The sequence below is a fragment of the Borostomias antarcticus genome (assembly GCF_949987555.1).
Source record: "Borostomias antarcticus genome assembly, chromosome: 8".
NCBI lineage: Eukaryota > Metazoa > Chordata > Actinopteri > Stomiiformes > Stomiidae > Borostomias > Borostomias antarcticus.
The window spans coordinates 22,072,010-22,095,748 of record NC_140241.1 but is presented as its reverse complement, the minus strand read 5'-3'; the positions used below and the strand labels follow the sequence as shown (position 1 = coordinate 22,095,748).

General features: G+C 41.3%; 2 protein-coding genes across 3 annotated transcripts; both read left to right on the top strand.

Annotated features, from left to right (window-relative positions):
• Positions 1-756: 756 nt before the first annotated feature.
• Positions 757-12,715, top strand: LOC311312565 (uncharacterized protein; the record flags this gene model as incomplete). The annotated part of the gene is made up of 18 exons (XM_084442527.1): positions 757-818; positions 1,075-1,150; positions 1,359-1,401; positions 1,603-1,681; positions 1,814-1,902; positions 6,859-7,005; positions 7,357-7,408; positions 8,093-8,193; positions 9,281-9,366; positions 9,671-9,752; positions 9,964-10,049; positions 10,180-10,267; positions 10,427-10,475; positions 10,725-10,812; positions 11,311-11,411; positions 11,515-11,599; positions 11,824-11,928; positions 12,611-12,715. 18 exons carry the CDS (start codon positions 757-759, stop codon positions 12,713-12,715), a joined length of 1,524 nt encoding a protein of 507 aa, XP_084298653.1.
• Positions 12,716-13,411: 696 nt separating this feature from the next.
• spina (spindlin a) lies at positions 13,412-19,669 on the top strand. 2 transcript variants are annotated; one of them, XM_084442332.1, is made up of 7 exons: positions 13,486-13,541; positions 14,624-14,693; positions 15,330-15,774; positions 16,620-16,668; positions 17,058-17,317; positions 17,460-17,693; positions 19,441-19,669. In XM_084442332.1, exons 3-7 carry the CDS (start codon positions 15,735-15,737, stop codon positions 19,638-19,640), a joined length of 783 nt encoding a protein of 260 aa, XP_084298458.1. In that variant the 5' UTR covers positions 13,486-13,541; positions 14,624-14,693; positions 15,330-15,734; the 3' UTR covers positions 19,641-19,669. The 2 variants fall into 2 exon arrangements, with proteins under 2 accessions (XP_084298457.1, XP_084298458.1); XM_084442331.1 differs by lacking the exon at positions 14,624-14,693 and having other exon boundaries at positions 13,412-13,541.
• The last annotated feature ends 4,070 nt before the right edge of the window (positions 19,670-23,739 follow it).

Genomic DNA, 23,739 nt, shown 5'->3' with positions numbered 1-23,739 from the left:
TTCTGGGATCGGATTTCACTCTTCCTACAGCCTCTTCTCCCCTAAAGGCGGAAACCACGTGTTTATTGATATTACTCCCTGGGTCTAAAGAAAAACACTGTGGTTGGCATATTAGATCATGCATGAGGTCATTATTCTGAAGAGTGGGGCCTCATGGTCTGGTTTATTGACTGAAGGCTTCTTGGCAAACTATCCTGGTGTTCTGAATTATAAATATGGATGTAGGCCTATAAGACCTGCACACCTGTTAACCACACTTGATCAACGGCAATAGGAGGAAGTTACCCTGTTACCTTTGCACACCATAGACTTGACTGCTTTGAAACTCTAGACAAATGGTAAAACAATATTTCAGATAATCTAATCTTATTTATAACTGCTTATCTTGATTACATTCAATTAAAATAACATCCATATGTTACACTTATACAGTAAGGTCATCGTCAGCTGTTTTTCTACTCTGATGAAAGCAGTAGGCTATTGCTTCAGGCGGTTCATTGTGGTCTTTGTATGGCCATTGCTAGGCAACGTGAGTGTTCAGCTGGCCTGCATTGCAAAGGTAGTACACCTGTAAGTGGACCCGCTGTTTAAGCCAGCAAAGTTCTACCCACTCAGGGCTGATATACATACCTGTAGCCAACCTTTTTTTCACCACGACAGAGCACAGCACCACAGGACAAACGCAGGCGACAAACTACAACAATATACTGTAGATATACTAGGCCTGGGATCGTCCTGGTGTCTCCATTCCCCAGGATGGCTTTAGCCAGTGGACAATGGCTCGAGAAGGAGATGAAAGGGGAAGCACCAAGCCCCAGGTAAGTGTGTGTGTGTGTGTGTGTGTGTGTGTGTGTGTGTGTGTGTGTGTGTGTGTGTGTGTGTGTGTGTGTGTGTGTGTGTGTGTGTGTGTGTGTGTGTGTGTGTGTGCGTGTGTGTGTGTGTGTGTGTGTGTCCTATTTCCAGTGATAGCTCAGCTTTAATCAAGCCTACATCTTAAACATAATCTCATGCATATTATTATATTAAAATAACCATACTAAACAGTTGTGACTATGAAATAATTTTCCCTCTCAGACATGGCCATGCACTAGCTGTGGCTGGGAACATAGCATTCCTGTTTGGCGGAGTGTCCACCACAAGCCATGATGAGGTATGCAACAACATCTACACCACTTCACAAATTACACACAGTACCTCCAAGATGTCCATATTCCAGATAGCAAGCGGATGTGTAATGATTCTGGGCCATATATGGGCCGGAACTAAGCCACAAGGGCCAGATCTGGCCTGTATATGGCCCAGATCCACTTACTATCTAGGATATGCCTCTTATTCTGGCTTTAACTATTCCTCTTCAGGAGGATCAACTGACATACCTGAATGACTTCTACATGCTCACAGGTATGTTCACAAAAAACTGTCCAACACCAAGGTCAAGGTAATCTTTATTATCTCACATGGAGAAAATGGTATGCATCCAGGCAGGAAACGATCAAGCAATATGCATGACGTCACTACAAATTACAGTGCAGAAATGCTGAGTATTAAAAACAAGCGCTACTAGTACCTATTACTACTAGTACCTATTACCTATGTTTATAGTTTCAACCACTCATGTCACATGGGAGGTGATGCCTCAGAATGGAACTGTGCCTCCAGCAAGACAAGGACACACTCTTTGGTACCGTAATGTATCATTTCAACAATACATACAGTACATTGTTTTTCTATTTAAGGAATGAATCACTGACTCGTGTTTCAGTTTTGATATGTGATACTGATCATCGTCTCTACGCTGTACCTCCTGAGGCAGTGTGGTTAAAGGCAAGCTCTACCTGTTCGGAGGGGTGTCCAGTCCCCAAGCTGAAGAGTGTCTCCCTGGGGTCTACTGCTTCGACATAGGTGAGATTATAGGACATCTAATTTACTTCTCTGTTTTAGATGGGATTACAGACCAGTGGGAGTCTACCTGGTATCTGGTTATCTTTCCAGACTCTCTTAAAACTGCTCTAGTCACATTCCTCTGTTTTGAATAACTACAGGCCAATATCCAACCTGTCCTTTCTAAGTAAAATCCTGGAAAGAGCAGTGTTGAAACAGCTAGAGGCATTTTTACATGACAATGATATTTATGAGAAAATTCAGTGTGGTTTCTGAGGTGGACATAGCACCGAGACAGCACTCACTAAAGTCATAAACGATCTTAGAATGAGCACAGATTAAAAGAAAGTTTATATCCTTGTTCTTCTCGACTTGAGCGCTGCGTTTGACACTATTTATCATGCGATACTTTTGAACAGACTCAAAACCTGTATCGGTCTCTCAGGGACTACTGTACACTGAGCTCGTTTCATACCTACCTCACAGACAGAAATTATTGTGTGGTGGCTTCAAACCAATAGTAGCCACCATCTGACACAGGACAGATAAATGGACACTAGAGGGGAGCCAACATAACACATCACATTTGATCATAACAATCAATCAATCAATCAATCAATAACAATCATTACTCAATACCATTAAATATTATTCATTTGGCTCCTACATACTGTGTGAGTCTTGATGACGTTCCTCAGGGCTCGATTCTTGGTCCGCTGTTGTTCTCCCTACATATGCTCTTATTTGGAGAAATTATCTGTGAACATGGTATTCATTCCCAGATAGCAAGCGGATCTGGTCCATATACAGGCCAGATCTGGCCCTTGTGGCTTATTTCCGGCCCATATATGGCCCAGAATCATTACACATCCGCTTGCTATCTGGGTTATCACTGTTATGCTGCTGCCACCCAGTTGTATCTCTCTGTAGCACCAGACAACTAACCCTAACCCTAACCCGACAAGGATGTAATTACATCCTCTGCTAAGCTGCCTTTCCAGTATTGAGCAGTGGATGAAGGACAATTTTCTTAAACTAAAGCAAGAAAAAACTGAAGTCCTCATTGTTGGCACAGATACCCAAAGAAATGAAATAATAAGTAGACTCGGAAATCTGGTCCCACAGGTAAAACCAAAAGTGAAAACACCTGGGTGCTATCCTTGATCATGACCTTAATTTTGAAAATCATATCTGTAACATTACTAGCCTTTTATCATCTGAGACACATCACAAGAGTCAGACTCTTCCTCTCCCTAGAGGATGCCAAGAAACTGACTCAATTAGATTACTGTAATGCACTTACTGGTTTGCCAAAAAAAAAAAACTATTGCTCGGCTGCAACTTATTCAAAACTCAGCAGCAAGAATTTTAACTAAAACCAGGAATAGAGATCATATTACCCATATGCTGCTAGTATATTTGCTCTGGCTCCCTGTAACGTAAATTATTTTACTTGTGCTTAAAGCTTTGAATGGTCTAGCACCTTCTAACCTACTTTTTTCTCATTTTATTGTATTTTATTGTAGCATTCTATTTGATCTTGCTTCTTTTAGGGTCTTCTATTTTTATTATGCCTAAATTGATATTTTGCTTTTAATGTCTCTTTTATAATGCACTTTACTTTTACTATGTCTCAATTTATATTTATGTTTTTGCTTTTTACAGTATGTCTCTTCTGTAAAGGGGAGTGTCCTTAGGGTGCGTGTCCACCGGGGAGCTGTATTTTAGAGCTGGCGCTGTTTTCTCATTGTTTTGGATAATGAGCTCTAGGGCGCTATAGACACGAGAGCTGTGTTCCAAGCGCTTTTTTGCGCTACAGCACCATGAGCTCTAGGCTTTTTTTTGCAGTTGAAAAAAGCTAGAGTGTAGGCTCTAAACGGCTGTTCTGACAATGACAACAGTCAGTTTTTGGCAAAACCGCAGAGACAGCAAACGTTAGCACTAGCTAAAATTAGCTAGCTATCTTAACTTGGCTAGTTAATCTGCAGTCTGCAAAAACACGACACTCGTTGCTAACGTAGCTGTAAAACATCGGTAGCCTAGCCAGGTCTAAACTCCGTCTCTAGTGCGCTCTACACAGCTGTAAGCTTGGCGCTGTTCAGCTACATACAGCTCGTTGGTGGACACACAGCCTTAGGACTGCATTTTATGTCATGAAAGGTGCTCTATAAATGATGTTTATTATTATTATTATAAGTAGTAGTAGTAGTATTACTTTTATTATTACCTCTCTGACATAAGTGAGATTAAAGTACAGTGGGAGTCTAGGGGAGACATAAGTGATATTATAGGACAGTGGGAGTCTGTAGGTCAGACTATTGGACAGTGGGCGTCTACCTCTCTGACATCTGAGATGTCAGATATGTTTGATATTTTGTAGCAGATTCTGGATGCAATCGTGTAGTGTAAACTTGTCCAGTCGTTAAATGTGCGATACCCAGTTTTTCAGTTGTCATAAAAAAATCATCAGAAGCCAGTCATCTAGTGTATACTCCCAGTCATTTCATAATCTGTTAAGATTGTGAAAGTCTTCTAGTGTATCCGAGGCTTAAAGGAACTGGTGTCTCCTGTGAAGTACTGTGTCTGACAAAAGCTGCTGTCTGGTGCCTGCTTGTGCTTGACGCTGTTGAGTTTTAAGAAATATGTTAAGTTAATTGCAAGTGCTGCAGTCTCTGCTTCTGCCATCTGGTCTTTGATGCTGGGTCCCTCTAGGACCATGTTCGCTAGTGTAAGCAACAACTGTGGCCTGAGTCCTCTTGGCATTTTTCAGGGAAACCATAAAATGGTTTGGCCTCGCCAAATACATCTCTTCCTTTTGTGTATGATCTAGGGGTGTAACGATACACTAATCTCATGATACAATACGATACACGATATTGGGTTGACGATAACAATACGATACGATACACTAAGGGCAGGTGTGAAGTATTGCAGTAGCGCTGCTGTTCACACCAATAGTGCATTTCTCCACATTTCTACTCCACTACACTTTGTGAATTTAGAGCTTAACTGTTGTAATATCATGGATAGGCCTAGAGACAAAAGACGTGTTTGTTACCAGCGTTGTGTAGCCAGTGTTCACTGATATACAATAAACATATCACGATATTGTTTTCACCTTGACAATATGTATTGTGATGTTTCTGTATCGCGATATATTGTTACACCCCTAGTATGATCGCATATCAAGGAAGTCAGCAAGAAGCCTCTCCTTCAGCCGTGTAGAGTGAACTCTGTTACCAACCTCCACTCCTAGCTCTTCTGTTTGTGACTTATAGAATCTTCTGGCACGATTATACAGGTGCATCTCAGAAAATTATAATATTGTGAAAAAGTCCATTATTTTCCTTACATTAATTCAAACAGTGAAACTTTCATGTTTTCTAGATCCATTACACAAAGTGAAATATTTCAAGCCTTTTTTGTTTTAATCTTTATGATTATACAGTATGTTCAGTATGTTCATTTATACACTCTTACAATACTTGGTGGGGGCTCCTTTTACACAAATTACTGCATCAACATGGAGCGTGGCATGGAGGCAGTCAGCCTTGAAATATTTCACTACATGTGTAATGAATCTATAATATATGAACGTTTCACTTTTTGAATTAAATTACGGAAAATAATTAACTTTCCACGATATTAAAATTTTCTGAGACCTGTAGAGACCTACTAGGCATCAGGTGTGATACTTTGCTTTGAGGGCTACCGTGTCCCCGGCACTAAGTTCTGTATCTTGAGGTAGGGTTGCACTACTGCGCACCTGTTTGTCCAATTTAAATGTTGCAATATCATGAAGGCCATCATGGACAGCAGGTTGTCTGCAGAAGAAGCAGGTGTCTTGTCTCATTTCAGAAGTATTTGATGACTGGGACTTTATGCGCTTAAATTCTGTCTATGGGTCAAGACTTTCACTGCCTGTTCTCAGTGCTCGCTTTTGCGCTGGTGGTTCGATTATGTTTCAGCCTGCATGTCTGATGGTATTGAGCTTTGTTCACAACCATGGCTGCTTCAATACCTTGGCCCTCATCCAGTCTTTCAAGTGAGAATGCAGAAGGGGAGCTGGCCAAGTTCACTGAACAAGATCAATTGCTCTGCAAATGAATTGTATCCCCTTGTCTGCTCGCTTAGACTGCAAAGGACAAGTCAATGCCTCTGCCTTGTGTTCTTGACATATAACGCATAACTTGTAGTCCGTCTTGTCAGTGTGAGGAGTTGACGGTCCTTGGCCATCAAGATTCACAAATTTGAAATTCTTTGACGTTATCTTTGACAATCTCTGCAATTCTAAAGTTCCAAATTAAAATTCTCCATCATACATTTTTTTATGATTTGACACAGATCATCCATATCAGAGTTATCTATAAAACTTTAGTGCAATTACAATGTTAAAGGAGTAGTCAAGCGAAAAATCATGTTTAGCCCTGTTTTAAAGTTACTTATGATCATATACAATGGTTCAGATCAAAAAGTTGACAAAACTAGCACTTTTGAGAAAGTCTGATAATTGCTCTACCACCGTTTTGGTCATACAATAGATGTGGGTGGGCACCGTGAAAAATCATTAAAAAAACATGTTAAACTCTCAATTTCAAAGACAATAGCCCCAATATCCAATTTGATTGAGTGAAGTGCTCTTGGCTATAACTGTACTAAATGTCATGCTTTTACCACAAAATGCACAATTATGCTTATCTGCTCCACTATGAGAGATTGGAGAAAATGGCAAATGCATCTAAAGAGACAGAGAGGTCTTGACACTGTAATTTAATCATAAAGCTGCAGTACTACATGTAACTGCTGCACTATGAGCCTGCTACGAGCTAGCAGCAAGGGAAATCTCTGTCTGCAAAATCATGTCTGAAATTCGTATACTTAAATATCCTCCTCTGGTGAATTCGTAGAGGTAGTGAGGAATTAAGGAAATGCTTTAATGATTCGACCACAGTCACACATGCTCACTCTGCCTCGCAGTGTCTCTAGCCTGGGAACGCATCACCCCTGGGGGCGTGCCACTCAGGACCATGGGGCACAGCTCGATTGCCGTGGGAGACAACATCTACGTGTATGGCGGGCTCCTGAACGGCACTCCCTCTGACGATCTCATGATGTTAAGCACAGGTCAGAAGGCGAGCAGGCGTATAAGACATAAGATAAGATAGTCTACACACCATATAAATAAAATGAACTTCAACCGTATTACAGTAGGCCTATATATAATATTATATAACACACACAATGCTCAATGCATGCTCAACCTCTTCCTAAGATAAGAAAGTCTACACACCATATAATTAAAATGAACTTCAACTGTATTACAGTAGGCCTATATATAATATTATATAACACACACACACAGTATCCTGTACAGTGTTTAGAGCTTCATAGAGTCGGGGAATTCTACAGAAGTAGTGTAATTCCTTTCGACACTCTCTGTCTGTCTGACTCAAATTCAAACTGACTATGTTTCAGTTTCGATGAACTGGATCCCTGTGAAGACCACAGGGACTCTGCCATCTGCAAGGTACTGTGTTCTATATCCAGTAACATAACAACTTAACAACCTCTATTGCTGGAGGATGAATGCCCATGGGAGCTAAAAAGGGAACGATGTCACGTGTTGGTCATTTCAAGGTCTTAACTGGTCTATAGAGGTCAGAAGATAGCTACTGAGTGAGCATCCTGTTGAGATTCATCTTTTGATTTGATTCTGTTTGCTGATATTCTGTTCTTCTCACTAGTCCTGTTGTTACAGCATAACGTGTTTGCAGAGGGTTGATGGGAATGTTGGCATCAGCATCAGTACCCATTCACTAACAAGGACCTTGTGTGAAAATATATCTCAGTGACATTTGTCTTCTGTTGAAGCTGCACAGTTTTGGCAGGGTGCAGTAATTGCCAGGCAAAATATGCCAGTCAACTACAAGCATGTTCAACCTCCTCCTAATCCAAATTAACAGAACCCTGCCAAAGGCTGGCTAGGCTCTAGACAAAGCCACACGTTTGCCATCAGTTGAGTGTTTCCTGTCCTCTTGTTTCTATACACTCTGTTTTGCTGTGGTTTCTTCCAATAACGCTGGTCCCTTAGTGCCCTTGGTGCTATGTTTGTTCCTGCAGATAGACACACACACACACACACACACACACACACACACACACACACACACACACACTAATAACCCATGTCTCGGATATTCTGTCCTCATAGATACAACCACACATTTGCTGTAGTCAGTGAGCAAGTGTTCATGTTTGGTGGCTGTGCTGAGGAGGGATGCTACTACAAAGATGTCCATGTTCTAAATACAGGTAAAGCTATCCAGATAGGTAAAATCACACTGATGGAGACAGTAACTGGGTTTCTGTTCATCATTACCTAGAATTCAATGATTTTTAAGTAAACATAGGCCAATATCATTGACCATACACACGACTGGATTATCAGTAGCCTACAACTTCAAACTATTATGACATAATTTGAATGCTTGGCAGACACCTGTGTTGCAATAGAAGGCTATCTTGTAGCCTCTGTTACATCACAAACAAATTACTATGATAATTCCAAACACAAAGTGACATATTGATGCATTATGGTTCCGTTTTGCCCGCGGCCATCAGACTTTATACAACGGGTATTTCCGACCTCGCAATCTGATTCAAGAGCGGCTCATTGTCAGTCGCTTTGAAACTCTAAGCAACGTGATTGTTTTATGAACTACGTACCTTGGCGGAGTTCAGTAAAATAAAAAGTAAAAAAAAGTAAAAGGCAACAAGTTATTTTATATAAGCATTTCAGTCTGCATGAGCTAACATCTGTTCTGAGCTCGGTCGAGAAAATTGCAGACATGGAATAGGCCTAGTTTAATTTCTACATCAGATCAGTTCTGCAATAAAGTTTTCCAAAGTAGTCTACAGTACATAAATGAGGAACTAGTTTCACCCCATTCGAATTGAGGACATAATCAACCAACTGTCATGTCTTACAAAGGTTAAACCTTAAAGGTTGTTGTTAAAGGTTTCAACATCAATCTGGTGTATTCTTAATACTGATTAAACATTGTGACACTCAATCATGAGTTGATCAGTAAAAATTCCATAACACTATCTATCTATGTGTCTATGTAGCCCATCTATCTATCTATCTATCTATCTATCTATCTATCTATCTATCTATCTATCTATCTATCTATCTATCTATCTATCTATCTATCTATCTATCTATCTATATGTCTGTCTGTCTGTCTGTCTGTCTGTCTGTCTGTCTGTCTGTCTGTCTGTCTGTCTGTCTATCTATCTATCTATCTATCTATCTACCTATCTACTGTATTTCTGTCTATCATTATTGACTTCACAGTTGTACTATCAGAATGGCTCTGTGCTATGGCTTCATCCTCAGACAGCCTTGTGTGGCAGAAGTGTGATGTGAAAGGAGAGTCACCCCTGGTCTGTGCAGGACAAACCCTCACAGCACATCATGACAAGGTGCATACCGCTCTGCAAACCTGCTCCTGAGACACGAATACAACAAATAAATAACAAAAGTACAAATATATATATATATATATATATATATATATATATATTTATATATTTATTTATTTATTTATTTATTTATTTATTTATTTATTTATTTATTTATTTATTTATTTATTTATTTATTTATTTATTTATTTATTTATTTATTTATTCAACCATTTTTGTTTGCAGTCTTGCTTGTTTTTTTGTTGTTGTTTTTTTCCATTACTTACAGAATTCCTGTTTATCCAATCAATCTCATTCAATTCAGGACATGTATTTGTTTGGAGGCAAATATACCAATGAGAATGGAACCGTTACTTCAACAAATGAGATACACAAGTTAAGTATTGGTAGGTAAAACTACACAATCACTGTAGCTGTGAGAAAGGAGTTGAACATTTGCTAATACAGTAGGACAAGCGCCCTCAGGTGGTGCATACTGTACGTGTGTGCTGTTCTGTTCTGTAGAGCAACTAGGATTGTTTGTGTGTATTTGCGATAAGACAACACTCCCTGATTTCTTGACCCAGCTGTAAGACTTCTCTGTCCTCTCTTCTACAGCGAAGATGAAGTGGAAAGTTCCTCTGTATGTGGGGATTCCTCCTGCTAGACGCCATGGCCACACAGCCTTCATCCTCCACAGCCACGTGTGTGTGTGTGTGTGTTTGTGTGTGTGTGTGTGTGTGTGGGTCCATGTACAATCTATGTACATGTCTCAAAACGTTTATGTTTACCGATCCATCGATATCTCATATTTGTATTCTTGTCTGTATGCAGATCTATATATTCGGTGGTAAAAATGACGAGCAGGAATTCAATGACCTGAAGGTGATGAAACTGATTAATCCATCTGAGAGACAGCCAGGTAAGACCTGATATCAGAATTGTTAGTATGGTCATTTTATTCCCATTGCATTGAATGCATTAATCTTTTCATGTCTTTGTTCAAGCTGTATACGTGCTGGAATACAATGTCATGTCAGTTTGCCAGTGCTGCAATTATAGGGGTTTCACCTCTTTGTAGTCATGAAGGAAATCCTGTCTGAATTTGGGCTTCAGGGAGTCAGCCATGGGTGAGTTCATTTATTTTAAATGACAGCTGCCTTATTCAACACTGAAGAATAGATTGAGGTCTTGCCTTTTACCTTTACATTTGCCATTATGTGTCACAAACACCTTGTCACAGTTGAAACAAAAAGATTGCTCCTAGTTCAGGATGAGGCGTGCTTTCTAAATCTCACATGCTCTGACTTCATTCAAATTAGGTTTAGTTTTTTCTTCTTTTTTTTTACATGGCCTGTTTTTCATTCTCGTTTCCCTAGATTTACACCGACAAAGGTCCCCAATGTCAAGTATGAGTTGAGTGAGTCTCCACTCCCGGTGAAGATGAACACAGATGTATCTGCAGAGGTAGGTCAAATGTTAAACACTTCAGTTCACATCTATTACTTCCTCCCGTGCCTAACCCCAGACTGGTACGAGTATACGCCTATGTAGTGCTCAGGGCAACATGCTCACTTGCTGGACTATAATAATAATAATCATAATCATAATAATAAATTGAGCACTTAGCACTTAAATTTAGCACTTCACAGATAAAAGACTAAAAAGAAGCAAGAAGGTAAAAGGTTTTGAGATGAAGGATAATGCTCTTAATATCTATCAAATGTTTTATTTTTTACATACTCACTTTTCATTTTTACTTATTTTCTATTCTCTTTTACCATATGTGATCTTTTGTGCTTTATTTTCTTATTTTTATCTACTATTTTAACTGTTTTTAATTATTCTGTAAAGCATTGGGTGCTACATTTGTAGGAACAGTGCTATATAAATAAAGTTGACTTTGACTTTGACCTGAATGTCTGTAAGCATTTTCTGTTTGCTGGACTGATGTTGAATGTGTAGGTGACATCCCAAAGAGACTTCAGTGCTGTCCGAAACGAGGCCATGGATATGATACGCAGGGCCTTCTCCATGCTTGATGAAGAATTCCAAAAACTTGACAGGTACCGACCACGCTTTCTCCTGGCTCACTGCTGATAAGTGGCGATGACTCAAACGTTTCCTGATCTCCTCAGTGTTCGTTGACTGACTGACTGGTTCTTCTAGAGAGAAGTCGGAGCTTACTCAAGGTGAAGCTGCTCTCCAGAGTGAGAGAAAGGCTCAGGAAGCCCACCGTCAACAACAGGAGCAGGTAAAGATGACAGTCTTCATCTATCCATAAAATAGGCATCCATCTACCCATCCATCCATCCATCCATCCATCCATACATACATACATACATACATACATACATACATACATACATACATCCATGTCCCCTTTCAATAGTACCTCTCTTCTATGGGTCAAGTAATGATTTCTTGAATATTATTATTCTCAGAAAGCATTAACACGGCTGCGGGTTTGTTTTGCAGGAATTGGAGGAAATGCTTGAGAGACACAGGGCCCAGAATGAAGCCTGGCTTCGCGCCAGAGCAGAAGAGAATGACAAGGAGAGGAAGGAACTATGTAGACTGAGGGTGTGTTATTACACACACACACACACACACACATAAAACGGACATGAAGCCTTTCTAGACTATTCTAAATTTAGCCTAGCTTCCGAGCAGTGAAGCACAGGTGAAGAGGTCATCAGATTGCGTTGTACCATGAATCATGTCGTTATCATGTATCATGTCGGTGAACTGCATATAGCACTAGGCCTATCCTATGTAGATCATGCAGATGACCAAGGTTAACAGGATATAGCCTACGAGCCTGGCGAAGCAACATGCGAAACGCTTCGCTCCATTACATTTTATCATCAGATCCCTGCCTAAGAGTGCGGTATGTAACTACTCTGATTAACTTTGGCTTTACCTGCACCTTTTATGCTGTGCACAGGCACTCTCTCTATTTTTAGGATATAGCCTACTTTACAATTTTGTTTCAAAACAACAACAACAACATAATAATCATCATCATCTATCCCCAGACCAAACACTGTAATGTTTAAGGCTTCAAAAGGGCTTCAGATGATTTAAGAAAAAGCGGATTAGATGGGAAATCACTAATCCATTTCTTAGTAGGCTATGTGACAGATGTGCAGTGCAACTCTTCCAGTCACCTCAAGGTGCCTTTGAACCGTTTTGTCCGATGTAGAGAGCCAGAAACAGTCATGTTTTATGTAGCCCGCATTCATTCCTCTGCCTGTTTCCATAGGAGGAGGTTGGGTACGAGCAGGAGAGACTGAAAGCGGAACAGAGAAACATCCAGAAACGCAGCGAGCACCTGCTCTCAATCATGCAGCAGTTCAAAGGCATGTAAGGCACCGTATCCATGACAACCTCTGGAGGAAATGGACTTGGTTTGTGGGTGTGGCTTGCCCCCGAAGCATGTAGCTATAGGAATACTTGACTCAGAAACCGTTGGGGGATGGCGATGGCATTAATTTGTTGTGGCTTTCCACTGTTGTGACTGAATAGTTAGCATTGCTTGCATAGCTGAGATTAACTTTTGTTGTTTTTAGCAAGAGGGTCACAATGTCTCTATTATCATAGACCCTGCCAAAAGAACAAACATTAGACAGCGCATAATGTCAACATTGATAATGTTCCTGATGTAGCCTAGCCTATAATCAGAAATTGGAGAGACTTGTCAGAAGAACAATTAGCTTGAGTTGTTGATTTTATTAGATGCATGTAGCTATTAAACATGGTACTATAACTTATGGTTGTCTTTTCAATGTAAAGTTCCTGAATACAAAACACACCAATCCACACACCTTGTTGTTCCTAAACTTGTAGCCAATTTCACATTAATATACTAATTGAATTATACCATTACTAGCCTAGGCTAGTATGCAGAGTACCATCTTCACATGGGCTTTACCAACTTCCCAGGCGCGAAGGCGTTTGTGGTTGTGGGTTCGAGTTTGCGGAATCACTCACTATTTCGCAGGATCGCTGTATCTTGTATGGTTCCAGTATCACTATTTGGCAAAGGGGAGGGGAGGGATTGGCCATAGAATCGGGTTGCAAGCTAGCAAGCGTCAATGGTCTATCAACCGAAGACTGTCTGCCTGAGGGAAACAGCGGAGAGATCGCGAAGCGAAATATTCTTTATATCTTTCTATAATTTTACAATACAACGGGTAAGCTATTTCAGAAACACGCACGAGTTATTCGCAAGCATATAATAGCTAAACACTCCGAAAACGGGTTCCGTCTGTACGCGGCGATGCTCCCGAAAGTAGCCTGGCAGAGCAAAGGAGAAGGTTGGGTTGGTTTGGGCATTTTTGTTTTCATTTGGAAATGTGTTTCTTGTCACCAGACCACAGTACCTCCATTGTTCGGCTGCACCGTTTCGCCTCCTCTGCGGGAATTGTTAGCTAATAATTGTGGAGCAACATGGCTGACATTGCAGATGTTTAGTGTGTCGCTAGCTAATAAGTTGGCGAGCAGACAGACGGTAGTCATTAGTTTCGGCGAGCTCGCAAGCGAGTCACATTTTTGCACTGACAAGCTCTGTCTAGCTAACCAACTTGGAAGTACCTAACCTTGCTAGTACATTAGCTAGAGAATCTGAAACTAGACCAGCAATTTATTTAGCCAGTCACCAAAGGCTGTTTACTAACGTTAGCTAGTTTATCATCTTTCCACAATAGTTAAGCATAATTTATAATCATTAAAGGTAATTTGTTCCTTTGTCTTACTTTGCTAGTTATCAAGGTATTGATTACGTTATTGCTCTCATCAGACTAGCTACGCCTGAACCACTGCCAGTGACCAAACAAGCAGTGATCAAATTTCTCTTGGTCATGTTTACTGTCATTGGTGGTGTGACCCAGCTAGGTCAGAGGTGAGACTGAACATCCAGGGTCAACTTTTGGGGGAGATGGGTCAAGTTTGGTCGAAATCCTCCTAGTTGTTGATAGTGGCTTAAACCATACAGTGAAACGGTGAATAAATAACTATTCTGCCTAGATGATTGCAACTCTGAGGCAAGAGATTTTTTGGTCTGGTGATTTCATCAATATGACCTATGCATTTGGACCCAAGTTAAGAGTGATATATGTTCTCTTAGGTAATCAGTTACACAGGGGAAGCAAAACAATAAGTCATGTCAATCTGTTGCTGCTTGCTAGAGTTAGTCTCATCTGTTATGTAACCCTTCTATAATGTACTGTAAGTCTCATGTTTGAGCTGTTCCCGGACAGTGAACATGGTATTTTAGAGTTTCAGGAGGACAGTTGGCCTAAATCCAGTGATTCAGCGCTACGCCTGGCACAGGCCACTGGTATGAGGTTAGTGTTTAGCCTTGTGTGACTGGGCAGAGTTAGTGCTCTTTAGATTTTTTCGTAAACCATTCCTAGTGCAGGCTAAAGCTACCCCAGGTAGCCATGTAACCTGAGAACGGCGTCTTATTTGCAGATGATTAGGTCCAGATGTGAACTAGCTAGCAAAGATAACACAGGCCTAGATTATTACTGAATTTAGTCTTGAGTAATATAATGTATGCTATTTATAAGTACTGGTTTTGTGATTTGTAGCAGGAAACCAAACATGCCTCTCCTTCACCTTGGGAATATAACTGTCATTGCCTGGGTGTTTTCCAGTAATACACACGACATCAGTGAAAGGTTTTTTTCTCTGTTGCCATGACAGCCTGGAGTTTTTTTCTTTTTCCCACTGGTGTTGTCACACTGGCAAAGTATTGATTCACACTTTTGAGTTTTGCTTGATTGCTTGAACTTCCCTAAAGGTGGTTCAGGCCAGTAATACAGCTCTGGTAGCATTTCTGATACTGTATGCCACCTGTGGCGTGTAATAGATACGAGAAAGACTATAGTCCGATGTTTTCTCATGTTGAAGGTGTGTAATCCTCATGACAATGTGACTCAATATCCCAATCTCTTTGTTTTTTTGTGTGTTTTTTTCAGGATTTTAGGAGTCTGTCCCAAAGCCTTGACCTGATCAGCCCCTGAACAGTGTGTGACTCAAAATCCTTTGACACCTCTGGACTGATGATTGCTATTCTCTAACCTTTACTGGGTACCTTCTACAGTAAATACTTATTTTTATCCACTCACTGCCCCAGTCAGCTCTTTTTTATGTATTGCCACATAGCTTCTCACTTTCTCACTTTCTTACCTTTGCTTTCCATTGACTGACCGGGCCCTGGAAGCCACTGATTGATTTCCTCGCCCTCATCCTCTCTTCCTGGTCTAAAAATAACTATGTTGTAATATGTCTTCATTACAATCATATGTTTGCACTCCAGAACTGCTACCATAGGTGTTTTCACCCTAGTCTGGCAGCTAGGCTGCCCCCCTATATGCAGATGAATGAAGACCACGCCAGGCCAGAGACTCAGAGCTGATGCAGGTGGGTATTTTGGTTCACTGACTGACATACGGTAGCAGCTTCCCTTATTAGTAATCTTATTATGGTCATGTTCAAATTCAGAAAACTTAATTATCCATCAAATTCACTACATTTAGAGTAAAAAAACTTATTTGGTGAAGGCTTAAGGCTTATTTATGCTCCCTTTTCGTATGAAAATCTATCTATCCATCAGTTTCAAACGTTATAACATTCACTGCCCACATACTTCCATGTCCTTTACGTTGGTTAAGTATATGTTGAATACATCCACTAGAGGGCACTGCAGTGTCACACTTGGGAAACAAACATTGCTTTTATTTCACTTATTTTTTGGCTGGACTGGCAACTGTCTGTGACTGACTGTGATGAAGTTCCTCACCAACTTGCACAGCCTGTCCTCAAAAACGTCCGCCATTTAAATCCGCCTCTTTCAAAAGTGAAGCTGCTTCTTCTTCTGTTCATCGTGTCTGGACATGTCTCGCTTAAACTGTAGCTACACTGCCGCCACGACTTCCGGTGGTAGGCCCTGGTACTGCTCCGTTACGCCCCCATCCGTAAGCTCCCAGAAGAATACGGACGAAATGGTTGCAGAGTACGGACAGAAAGCTCCGTCCGCATCCATCTGCGTTCTTTATGTCGAGCATAAATGAGCCTTGAGTAAAATGATATGAAAGGCATCCAACATGGAACAACACAATATAAAACTGATCATACAGTGTCCGATTTAAAGTGCATACTGATTATCATCTCTGATAGAGAATCTCATTGAATGTCATTTTTAGTCCAGGACAGTACAGATAACTATCAGAACATATGTGATGTTTTTTTTTGTCATTTCTTCAAAGGGCACGCTGGTGTTTCTGCAAATATGATGAAGAAAAAGAACTCCCACAAGTAAGCCAACAACCTTCGACTACACATGTGATTTGACCCAGAATCCTCAGGGGCAGAATGTGTCCGGCGGACATGTTTATTTGATGGTGCGCTGAAGCACTTGCATAGAGAAACTGCAGCCCCTCAGCTTGGTAGGATCAGTGAATTATTTAGGGCAGTAGTGCGTCGGTGAATACCTGATACCAAGATACTCACCTTTCAGCAGTCTACTCATGAAGAAGTGTCAGCCGTGCAATTTTTGATACGTGTGTGTGTTTGCGTGCGTGTGAATTTGTGTGCGTGTGTGCATTTGTGTGTGCGTTTGCGTATGTGTGCACGTTTATGTGCATGTGTACGTGTGTGTGTTTGCGTGTGTGTGTGTCCGCGTGCATTTGTGTGTGTGTGTATAGGAAACACAAGACCATGAGTCCCACCTCCAAGGCGGCCCCCCAGCCCAGGAGGAACATGGTGGGCTGTCGTATCCAGCACATCTGGAAGGAGGGCAGCAGCAGCGCGCTCCCGTCGGTGTGGAAGGGCAGCGTGCTGGACCAGGTCCCGGTCAACCCCTCCCTCTACCTGATTAAGTACGACGGATTCGACTGCGTCTACGGCCTGGAGCTGCACAAGGACGAGCGGGTTCAGAACCTCGAGGTGCTACCCGACCGCCTCGGTGAGATCGCGGCCTTTTTAACTCGGACGGGCTTCGGAGGTTTAGCGGATAAACGCGACGGATAGCATCCGCGGCCGTGACCTTATTTCGTTCTCTCTCTTTCTTCTTTTCTTTTTTTTTTTTTTTTTTTTTTTGCTTCTAGCCAATTCGCGCACCATCGATGGCAACCTGGCCGACACCATGATAGGGAAGGCGGTGGAGCACATGTTTGAGACGGAGGATGGGTCCAAGGACGAATGGAGGGGTATGGTTCTGGCCCAAGCCCCCATCATGACCACCTGGTTCTACATCACCTACGAGAAGGACCCCGTGCTATACATGTATCAGCTGCTGGACGACTACAAAGAAGGGGACCTGAGGATCATGCCTGACTCCAGTGAGTACTCTTGTGCTTCCTGTCTCCCAGCACCCCCAACCGAATTCCCATGTGCCCCCCCACCCCCCACACATCCCCTCACCAAGAGTCATTCCTCCCTCAGCCCTTAAAGGTGCAGTAGGCAGTTTGTGATTTCCTGTTAGACTTAAGAAAAATTTTGAACGATTTTGAAAAACGCAATTGACAAAATCGTCGCCACTCCCTTCAGGCCTCCTAAAGCCACTCCTCCAAACTCCTGACACTCGCTAGGCGGGTAGGTAGGTTGACAGGCAGATAAGCCATCCAATCATTTCAAGTGGGCAACTCGAAATGATTGGACGCACTTATTACAATCCTTTCCACAGATTACAGATCTATTTCATTTTAGTGTCAGAGCACTTTATTTATTGATTGCTGTCGGGATGTAATGAGAATTGCACAAAATATAACAAAAAGTGCTTCTGAGCCAGACAGCCTGGAAAATGGACTTGAGGTCTATTGTGTGCGGCGGACGCCCGACATCAGGCGACAGGCTTCTGCTGTGTGCTGGGATTCAACTACGCCATTCTATTTTTCTATTTTTTTCCACTGTCGCAGAACGCTGGTTGTGTGCTTTGGGCCTTAAAGGAAAATGCTCGTTTTTGACAACCTGGACCTTATTTACGACATATTATAAGAAGTTTGACTCACCGAGATCACTTTGGTGTTGTTCGGAGGCCTGTAGAAGAAATTTAAAATCCAGCGCGAGCCAGTATATCCATGTAATCGCGTCGGACGGGGCACTGAGAATGCAGTTTCTCAAAATCCATTTTCGGCCGCTAAACGGTTGTTTTCATCAATCAGATTGGAAGAATCTACAGTTGAGATTCCTCAACGCTAGGCATTGTAGTGGTTTTCAAATACGTGGTCTGTAGCCTCTGTAATATGATCTTTACACGCCTCTCCCCCACTTGCCCCAGCACGCATGCGCACAGGCCAGCGCGCAGACTGGCTATTCTCCGGCTCACATTCTCTGCGCTACGATCGTAGTTGGTGCCGAGAATATTGTCGTCGTCATTCGTCAGCAACAATCCGATCGTAGCGCAGAGAATGTGAGCCGGAGAATAGCCAGTCTGCGCGCTGGCCTGTGCGCATGCGTGCTGGAGCAAGTGGGGGAGAGGCGTGTAAAGATCATATTACAGAGGCTACAGACCACGTATTTGAAAACCACTACAATGCCTAGCGTTGAGGAATCTCAACTGTAGATTCTTCCAATCTGATTGATGAAAACAACCGTTTAGCGGCCGAAAATGGATTTTGAGAAACTGCATTCTCAGTGCCCCGTCCGACGCGATTACATGGATATACTGGCTCGCGCTGGATTTTAAATTTCTTCTACAGGCCTCCGAATTACACCAAAGTGATCTCGGTGAGTCAAACTTCTTATAATATGTCGTAAATAAGGTCCAGGTTGTCAAAAACGAGCATTTTCCTTTAAGCTCACAGTGAGCATCCAACTGGCGCGCATCGATCCATTTTTTTTCTCTCTCTCTCTTGTACTTTGTAGATCAATTAATCTGACTTAACTTGTTGGAAGGAAAGTTTAGTGGTTTCTGTGGTGAAAATCAATCACTAGTTATTACTGCTCCGATAATATATCAGCCAGACCGAAGCCCAAAACAAAGGAAGCGTCCCACTCATTATTATATAGCCTTGGAAGAAAGGAGGATGTTATTGATCAGTAGAATTGATTTTTGTCCCCCCCCCCCCCTGTCCCCTCGTCCCCCAGATGACGCGCCCCCTGCGGAGCGTGAGCCGGGGGAGGTGGTGGACAGCCTGGTGGGGAAGCAGGTGGAGTACGCCAAGGACGACGGCTCCAAACGAACTGGCATGGTCATCCACCAAGTGGAGGCCAAGCCCTCGGTCTACTTCATCAAGTTTGACGACGACTTTCACATCTACGTCTACGACCTGGTGAAGACCTCGTAAGGCCAGGGGACAGACAGTGGACACGGGGGTCTGGGGAGTAGGAGGAGAGCGGACGGTTGGGGTGGGGTGGGGGGGGGGGGGGGGGGTTAGGGGTCGTGGTCCACCATGCAAAGATGATCATCACCCACTTCATGGAATTTAGTCCTAATGCCAAAATGATTCGGGATCATTTCATGCAACACCCTTGAAATGCGATGGATGGCTGGATATTATTTCACTGAAGCCTCTGGATTGCTACTACTGAGTGAGTGAGTGGCATGATGCAACGGAGCTATTGGCCATGGTAACTTTTGGCAAACAGGACAATGTTTTTTCAACTTGCAGCCCCTGTTAACATGAATGGTTTTAAGGATGTACACTGCACTTATACCTCTGTTTGGGGATCAGTCAACAATATGAAGCATAGTATTTGCACACTGCATAATGTGCGGTTCTTGATTGAATTGGCATCAGATTGGACTTTTGATGACCAAAACGGTTATAGTGACACACATGTGATCTTGACAGCTTTAACATGCAGCTCTGATATAGAATCACTCCAACCTCAGAGAATCAAACCTCCGCTGTATCTTGCTGTCGTTAGTGTGACATGTTGAGCGACACACCCAACATGAATGCAGTGAGCAAATAATTTTGCGGAGGTATTGAGGGAAAAATTATCATTGAATAGAAATGTTTTACAATACTTTATTTACATTTTCAAATATATTGTATGTTTATTCATATAACTGATAGCGAAATGATTATGCAAATATTCACAGTTCTATTCTAAGCACTAATTTAAGCACTTGTTTATTTTTCTTTGATGAGAGCGATAAAATCAAGTCAAAATCAAGTAGAACATTATTTGTCCCCAGAGGAACAGTTAGTTTTACAGCAATATAAAACATAAACATCACAAACAATACATACAATATTAAAAAACAGAACTAAAAACATTATTTACCAAGCGTGTTTGGATAGACGAGGATGGGTTGGGTGACCGGCCAGACGAGATGGATTGGGCTCTCCTGAACAACTGTTTTATTATAAATCAGTCGTTTCTGTTGAGTGTGATACTGCTACAGAACTTGATCACCTTGTTTAATCCATTAAGAGAAGCATACCAACAGATAAAAGAGAAGATAAAAACAGACTAACAAAAGATCTGTAAAACAAAGTTAAAAACAGACTAACAAAAGATCTGTAAAACAAAGTCATCGGAGACCTTCGCCAACTTCCACACAAAAAAGACACGGCTGGATTTTTTCCCCCCAGCATATTGATGTTATAAATCAAAGCTCAGCTTATTATCAATTATAGTGCCCAAGTACTGGTATGACTCAACGATTTCTCTATCCTGACCATTCATTTTAGTGTTGACAGTATTGGGGCAATGACATCTAAAATCAATACACATATTCTTGGTCTTTTTCACATTCAATTCCAAAAAGGCTTCTTGACACCATTTTGAAAAATGATCTATAACAAGTCCGTGGGACATTTCATCCTTCAGCAGGCTTACTACAGTATAACTGAATCATCTGCAAACTTTCCAATATGACAGTTTTCAATCTCACTGCAGCAGTCGTTAGTATACAGGAGAGGAGAGGAGAGCCAGTTGAAGTTTGTCCAGAGAAATGTCCATTCACTCTCACTCTCTGATATCTGCTGGTGAGGAAGTCCAAGATCCAGCCAACAATGTCAGTGTCCAACCCCAAACGCTCAGCAAACCTCCGCACCAGCAGGGGGGGCTGTATAGTATTAAACAACGATGAAAAGTCCATAAACAAACAATCAGTCATGGGGCTTAAGACCTTCTTAAGTGCTTGTAAATGAACCCCCTGTTGGTTCGATATGTGATCTGTAGCAGGTCGAGCTGATATCAATCATTTATACTATATCCTCTCTCAACTATCACTTTCTAGAATAGAGAACCAGTTATACAACTGATATGATCTCCTGAGACTGAGTTTGGCCAATAGGCCTTGCCAAACCCTTCAACCTTATTAGTCATCCACTCCTAACAACAGCAGTAATTGTGCTTATAGGGGAACTACCCAGACCTATTCTCATTGCTCTTCCTTCAATGTTTACAACTGTTTTTTGTTCAGAACAACAAACATTTTATTGGCCTTTTTTTTTTTTCTTTTTTTTTTTTTATGTTACCCCATTGTTAAATCAATGTTAAATGTCATTTTCATATCTTTTTTTTTTTTAATTTGCCATGATTTGCCTTTCTAAATACTAAAGGTAGTATTTAGTGTCTTGAATACCAGTTCTACATAAGTGTTTTGGAACAGTCAGCTGTACTGTAGTCTTTATTCATGTATTGACTTGTTGTTCAGAGATCTGTCATGGAAAGATGTCTCATTAGACAGCAACATCTGTGTTTCTAAAATAGACAGTTTGTTGGTGTGAACTCCAAGTTGTTGAGCACATTTAAGCTCTGAAAGCATTTGCACTCATGTCTTTTGTATTTCCATTTTGGTAAGAAATGTGCTTGTAATGAGTAAAACTCTGCTTCACACTATTGTTTCACAAGTTGTCCTGCTAATTGGTAGCTTTGTGACTAATATGAGATATTCACAATTGTGAACGCAAAACAGAAGTGCATGAAATAAGTTAACTTGACCTGTGTTTTTTCTTGCCTATTCAATTCAAATACATTGTTATATTTAAACATGAATGCACCTCTGACATTCCCTCGTGTTCATAAAGCTAGCTAGCTAGATTCACAACGTTTAAAACCGAGGCCCCTATAGGCTTTTTCAGTTACACAAGAGGGCAAAGTCTAACAAGCCCATATGTTGTTCATAACTGCCAAGTTAAGGTATTTAATCTGACTCCAGCCAGCCCCTCCGACAGTTCAGTCAGTCCAACTGATCTCCCAGCATGCCTTGGGTCTTCCTCCTCCCTTGTTCATGTCCAAATGCCCAGAGGAAGTGTCTGTAGAGATTACACCCATACTGTCTTCACCCTGTCCTGTAGCACACTGACAGACTGGATATTTCAGCTGTTGGGAGAGAGATAGGAGTGAGTATTCAGCACGATGCGGATGCTTTAGAAATGTAACATGTTTTTATATTTCTGTGTGTCACTATCATCTGTTTTTGATTTTTTTTTTTTTCATGGTCTCTCCCAGCATTGATTATGTATTCCTCTGGGCCTCAAAAGAGCCATCCCAGCCCTTGTGTGTGTGTGCGTGTGTGCGCGTGCGTGCGTGTGTATAAAGTCCTTGCTGCTTACGGACTTTATACAGTATAAGTAAGGACAGTATAAGTCCTTATTTGAGAAGACATGCATAAAAAGGTGCATGTCATATTCCAAACAGAAAACATTATGCTTACAAGATGTGACCTTTAGGAATGATGCAGTCGGACCTGTGTTGGCGTCACTGTGGGACATTTGGTGAAAGGAAATTAGATGTATCCATGATGCATTCAGCATGAGTAGCATATGGACAGGTGTTAGTGTGAGGTGCATGTTTATGTATTCTTTCTTTAGTCATTTTCTGCTAGTTTTGTTGCTTATTGGGAAGTTAATTTACATTTGTGTGCATTTCCAGAAAAAAAAACAGATTGGTTATATATCTATCTAATTTATACACTGCTCTGTTTTAGAATCAAACATCTACTTGTGTTTTAGGTAGCCTATGTGCCAAATGAAAGGTAGGGGTCAGTGTTTTACAGCTTTTGAGGGATAATATTGTCCTTAGAAATATGTATGTTTTCTCGTGCCACGATTGAAAACTGAACTCAAAGAAAATGTCTTTAAAAGATTGGTGGTGATAGGGAAATGTCATATATAATGTGTGTGTGTATGTGTGTGTGTGTGTGTGTGTGTGTGCGCTGTTGTGTACAGTACATATGTACCAATACGTGTGTGGATGGGCAAACATCAGAATATGGTATACTGTACATTGACATCCGAGGAGGAAGAGTGTTTTGTTTGTCATTTCTAACATTAAACTAATTTCCTTACATTAAAGGGAGTTCAATTACTTATATTTGGTCCATTTTAGATGATGTTGCTCCTCCATAAATTTATAAAATACAGTGCAATTTGATGTTTGGAGATACATGTATTGTACAGTTATTTCTGTTTGGCGTCTAATTAA

What these genes read in the sequence shown, in the direction of transcription:
- spina (XM_084442331.1), top strand. Translation starts at nt 15,735, where the DNA reads ATGAAGACCACGCCAGGCCAGAGACTCAGAGCTGATGCAG. An exon ending in GGTGCTACCCGACCGCCTCG is followed by an intron (nt 17,318 to 17,459) that starts GTGAGATCGCGG and finishes TTTTGCTTCTAG; the next exon opens with CCAATTCGCGCACCATCGAT. An exon ending in GAGGATCATGCCTGACTCCA is followed by an intron (nt 17,694 to 19,440) that starts GTGAGTACTCTT and finishes CTCGTCCCCCAG; the next exon opens with ATGACGCGCCCCCTGCGGAG.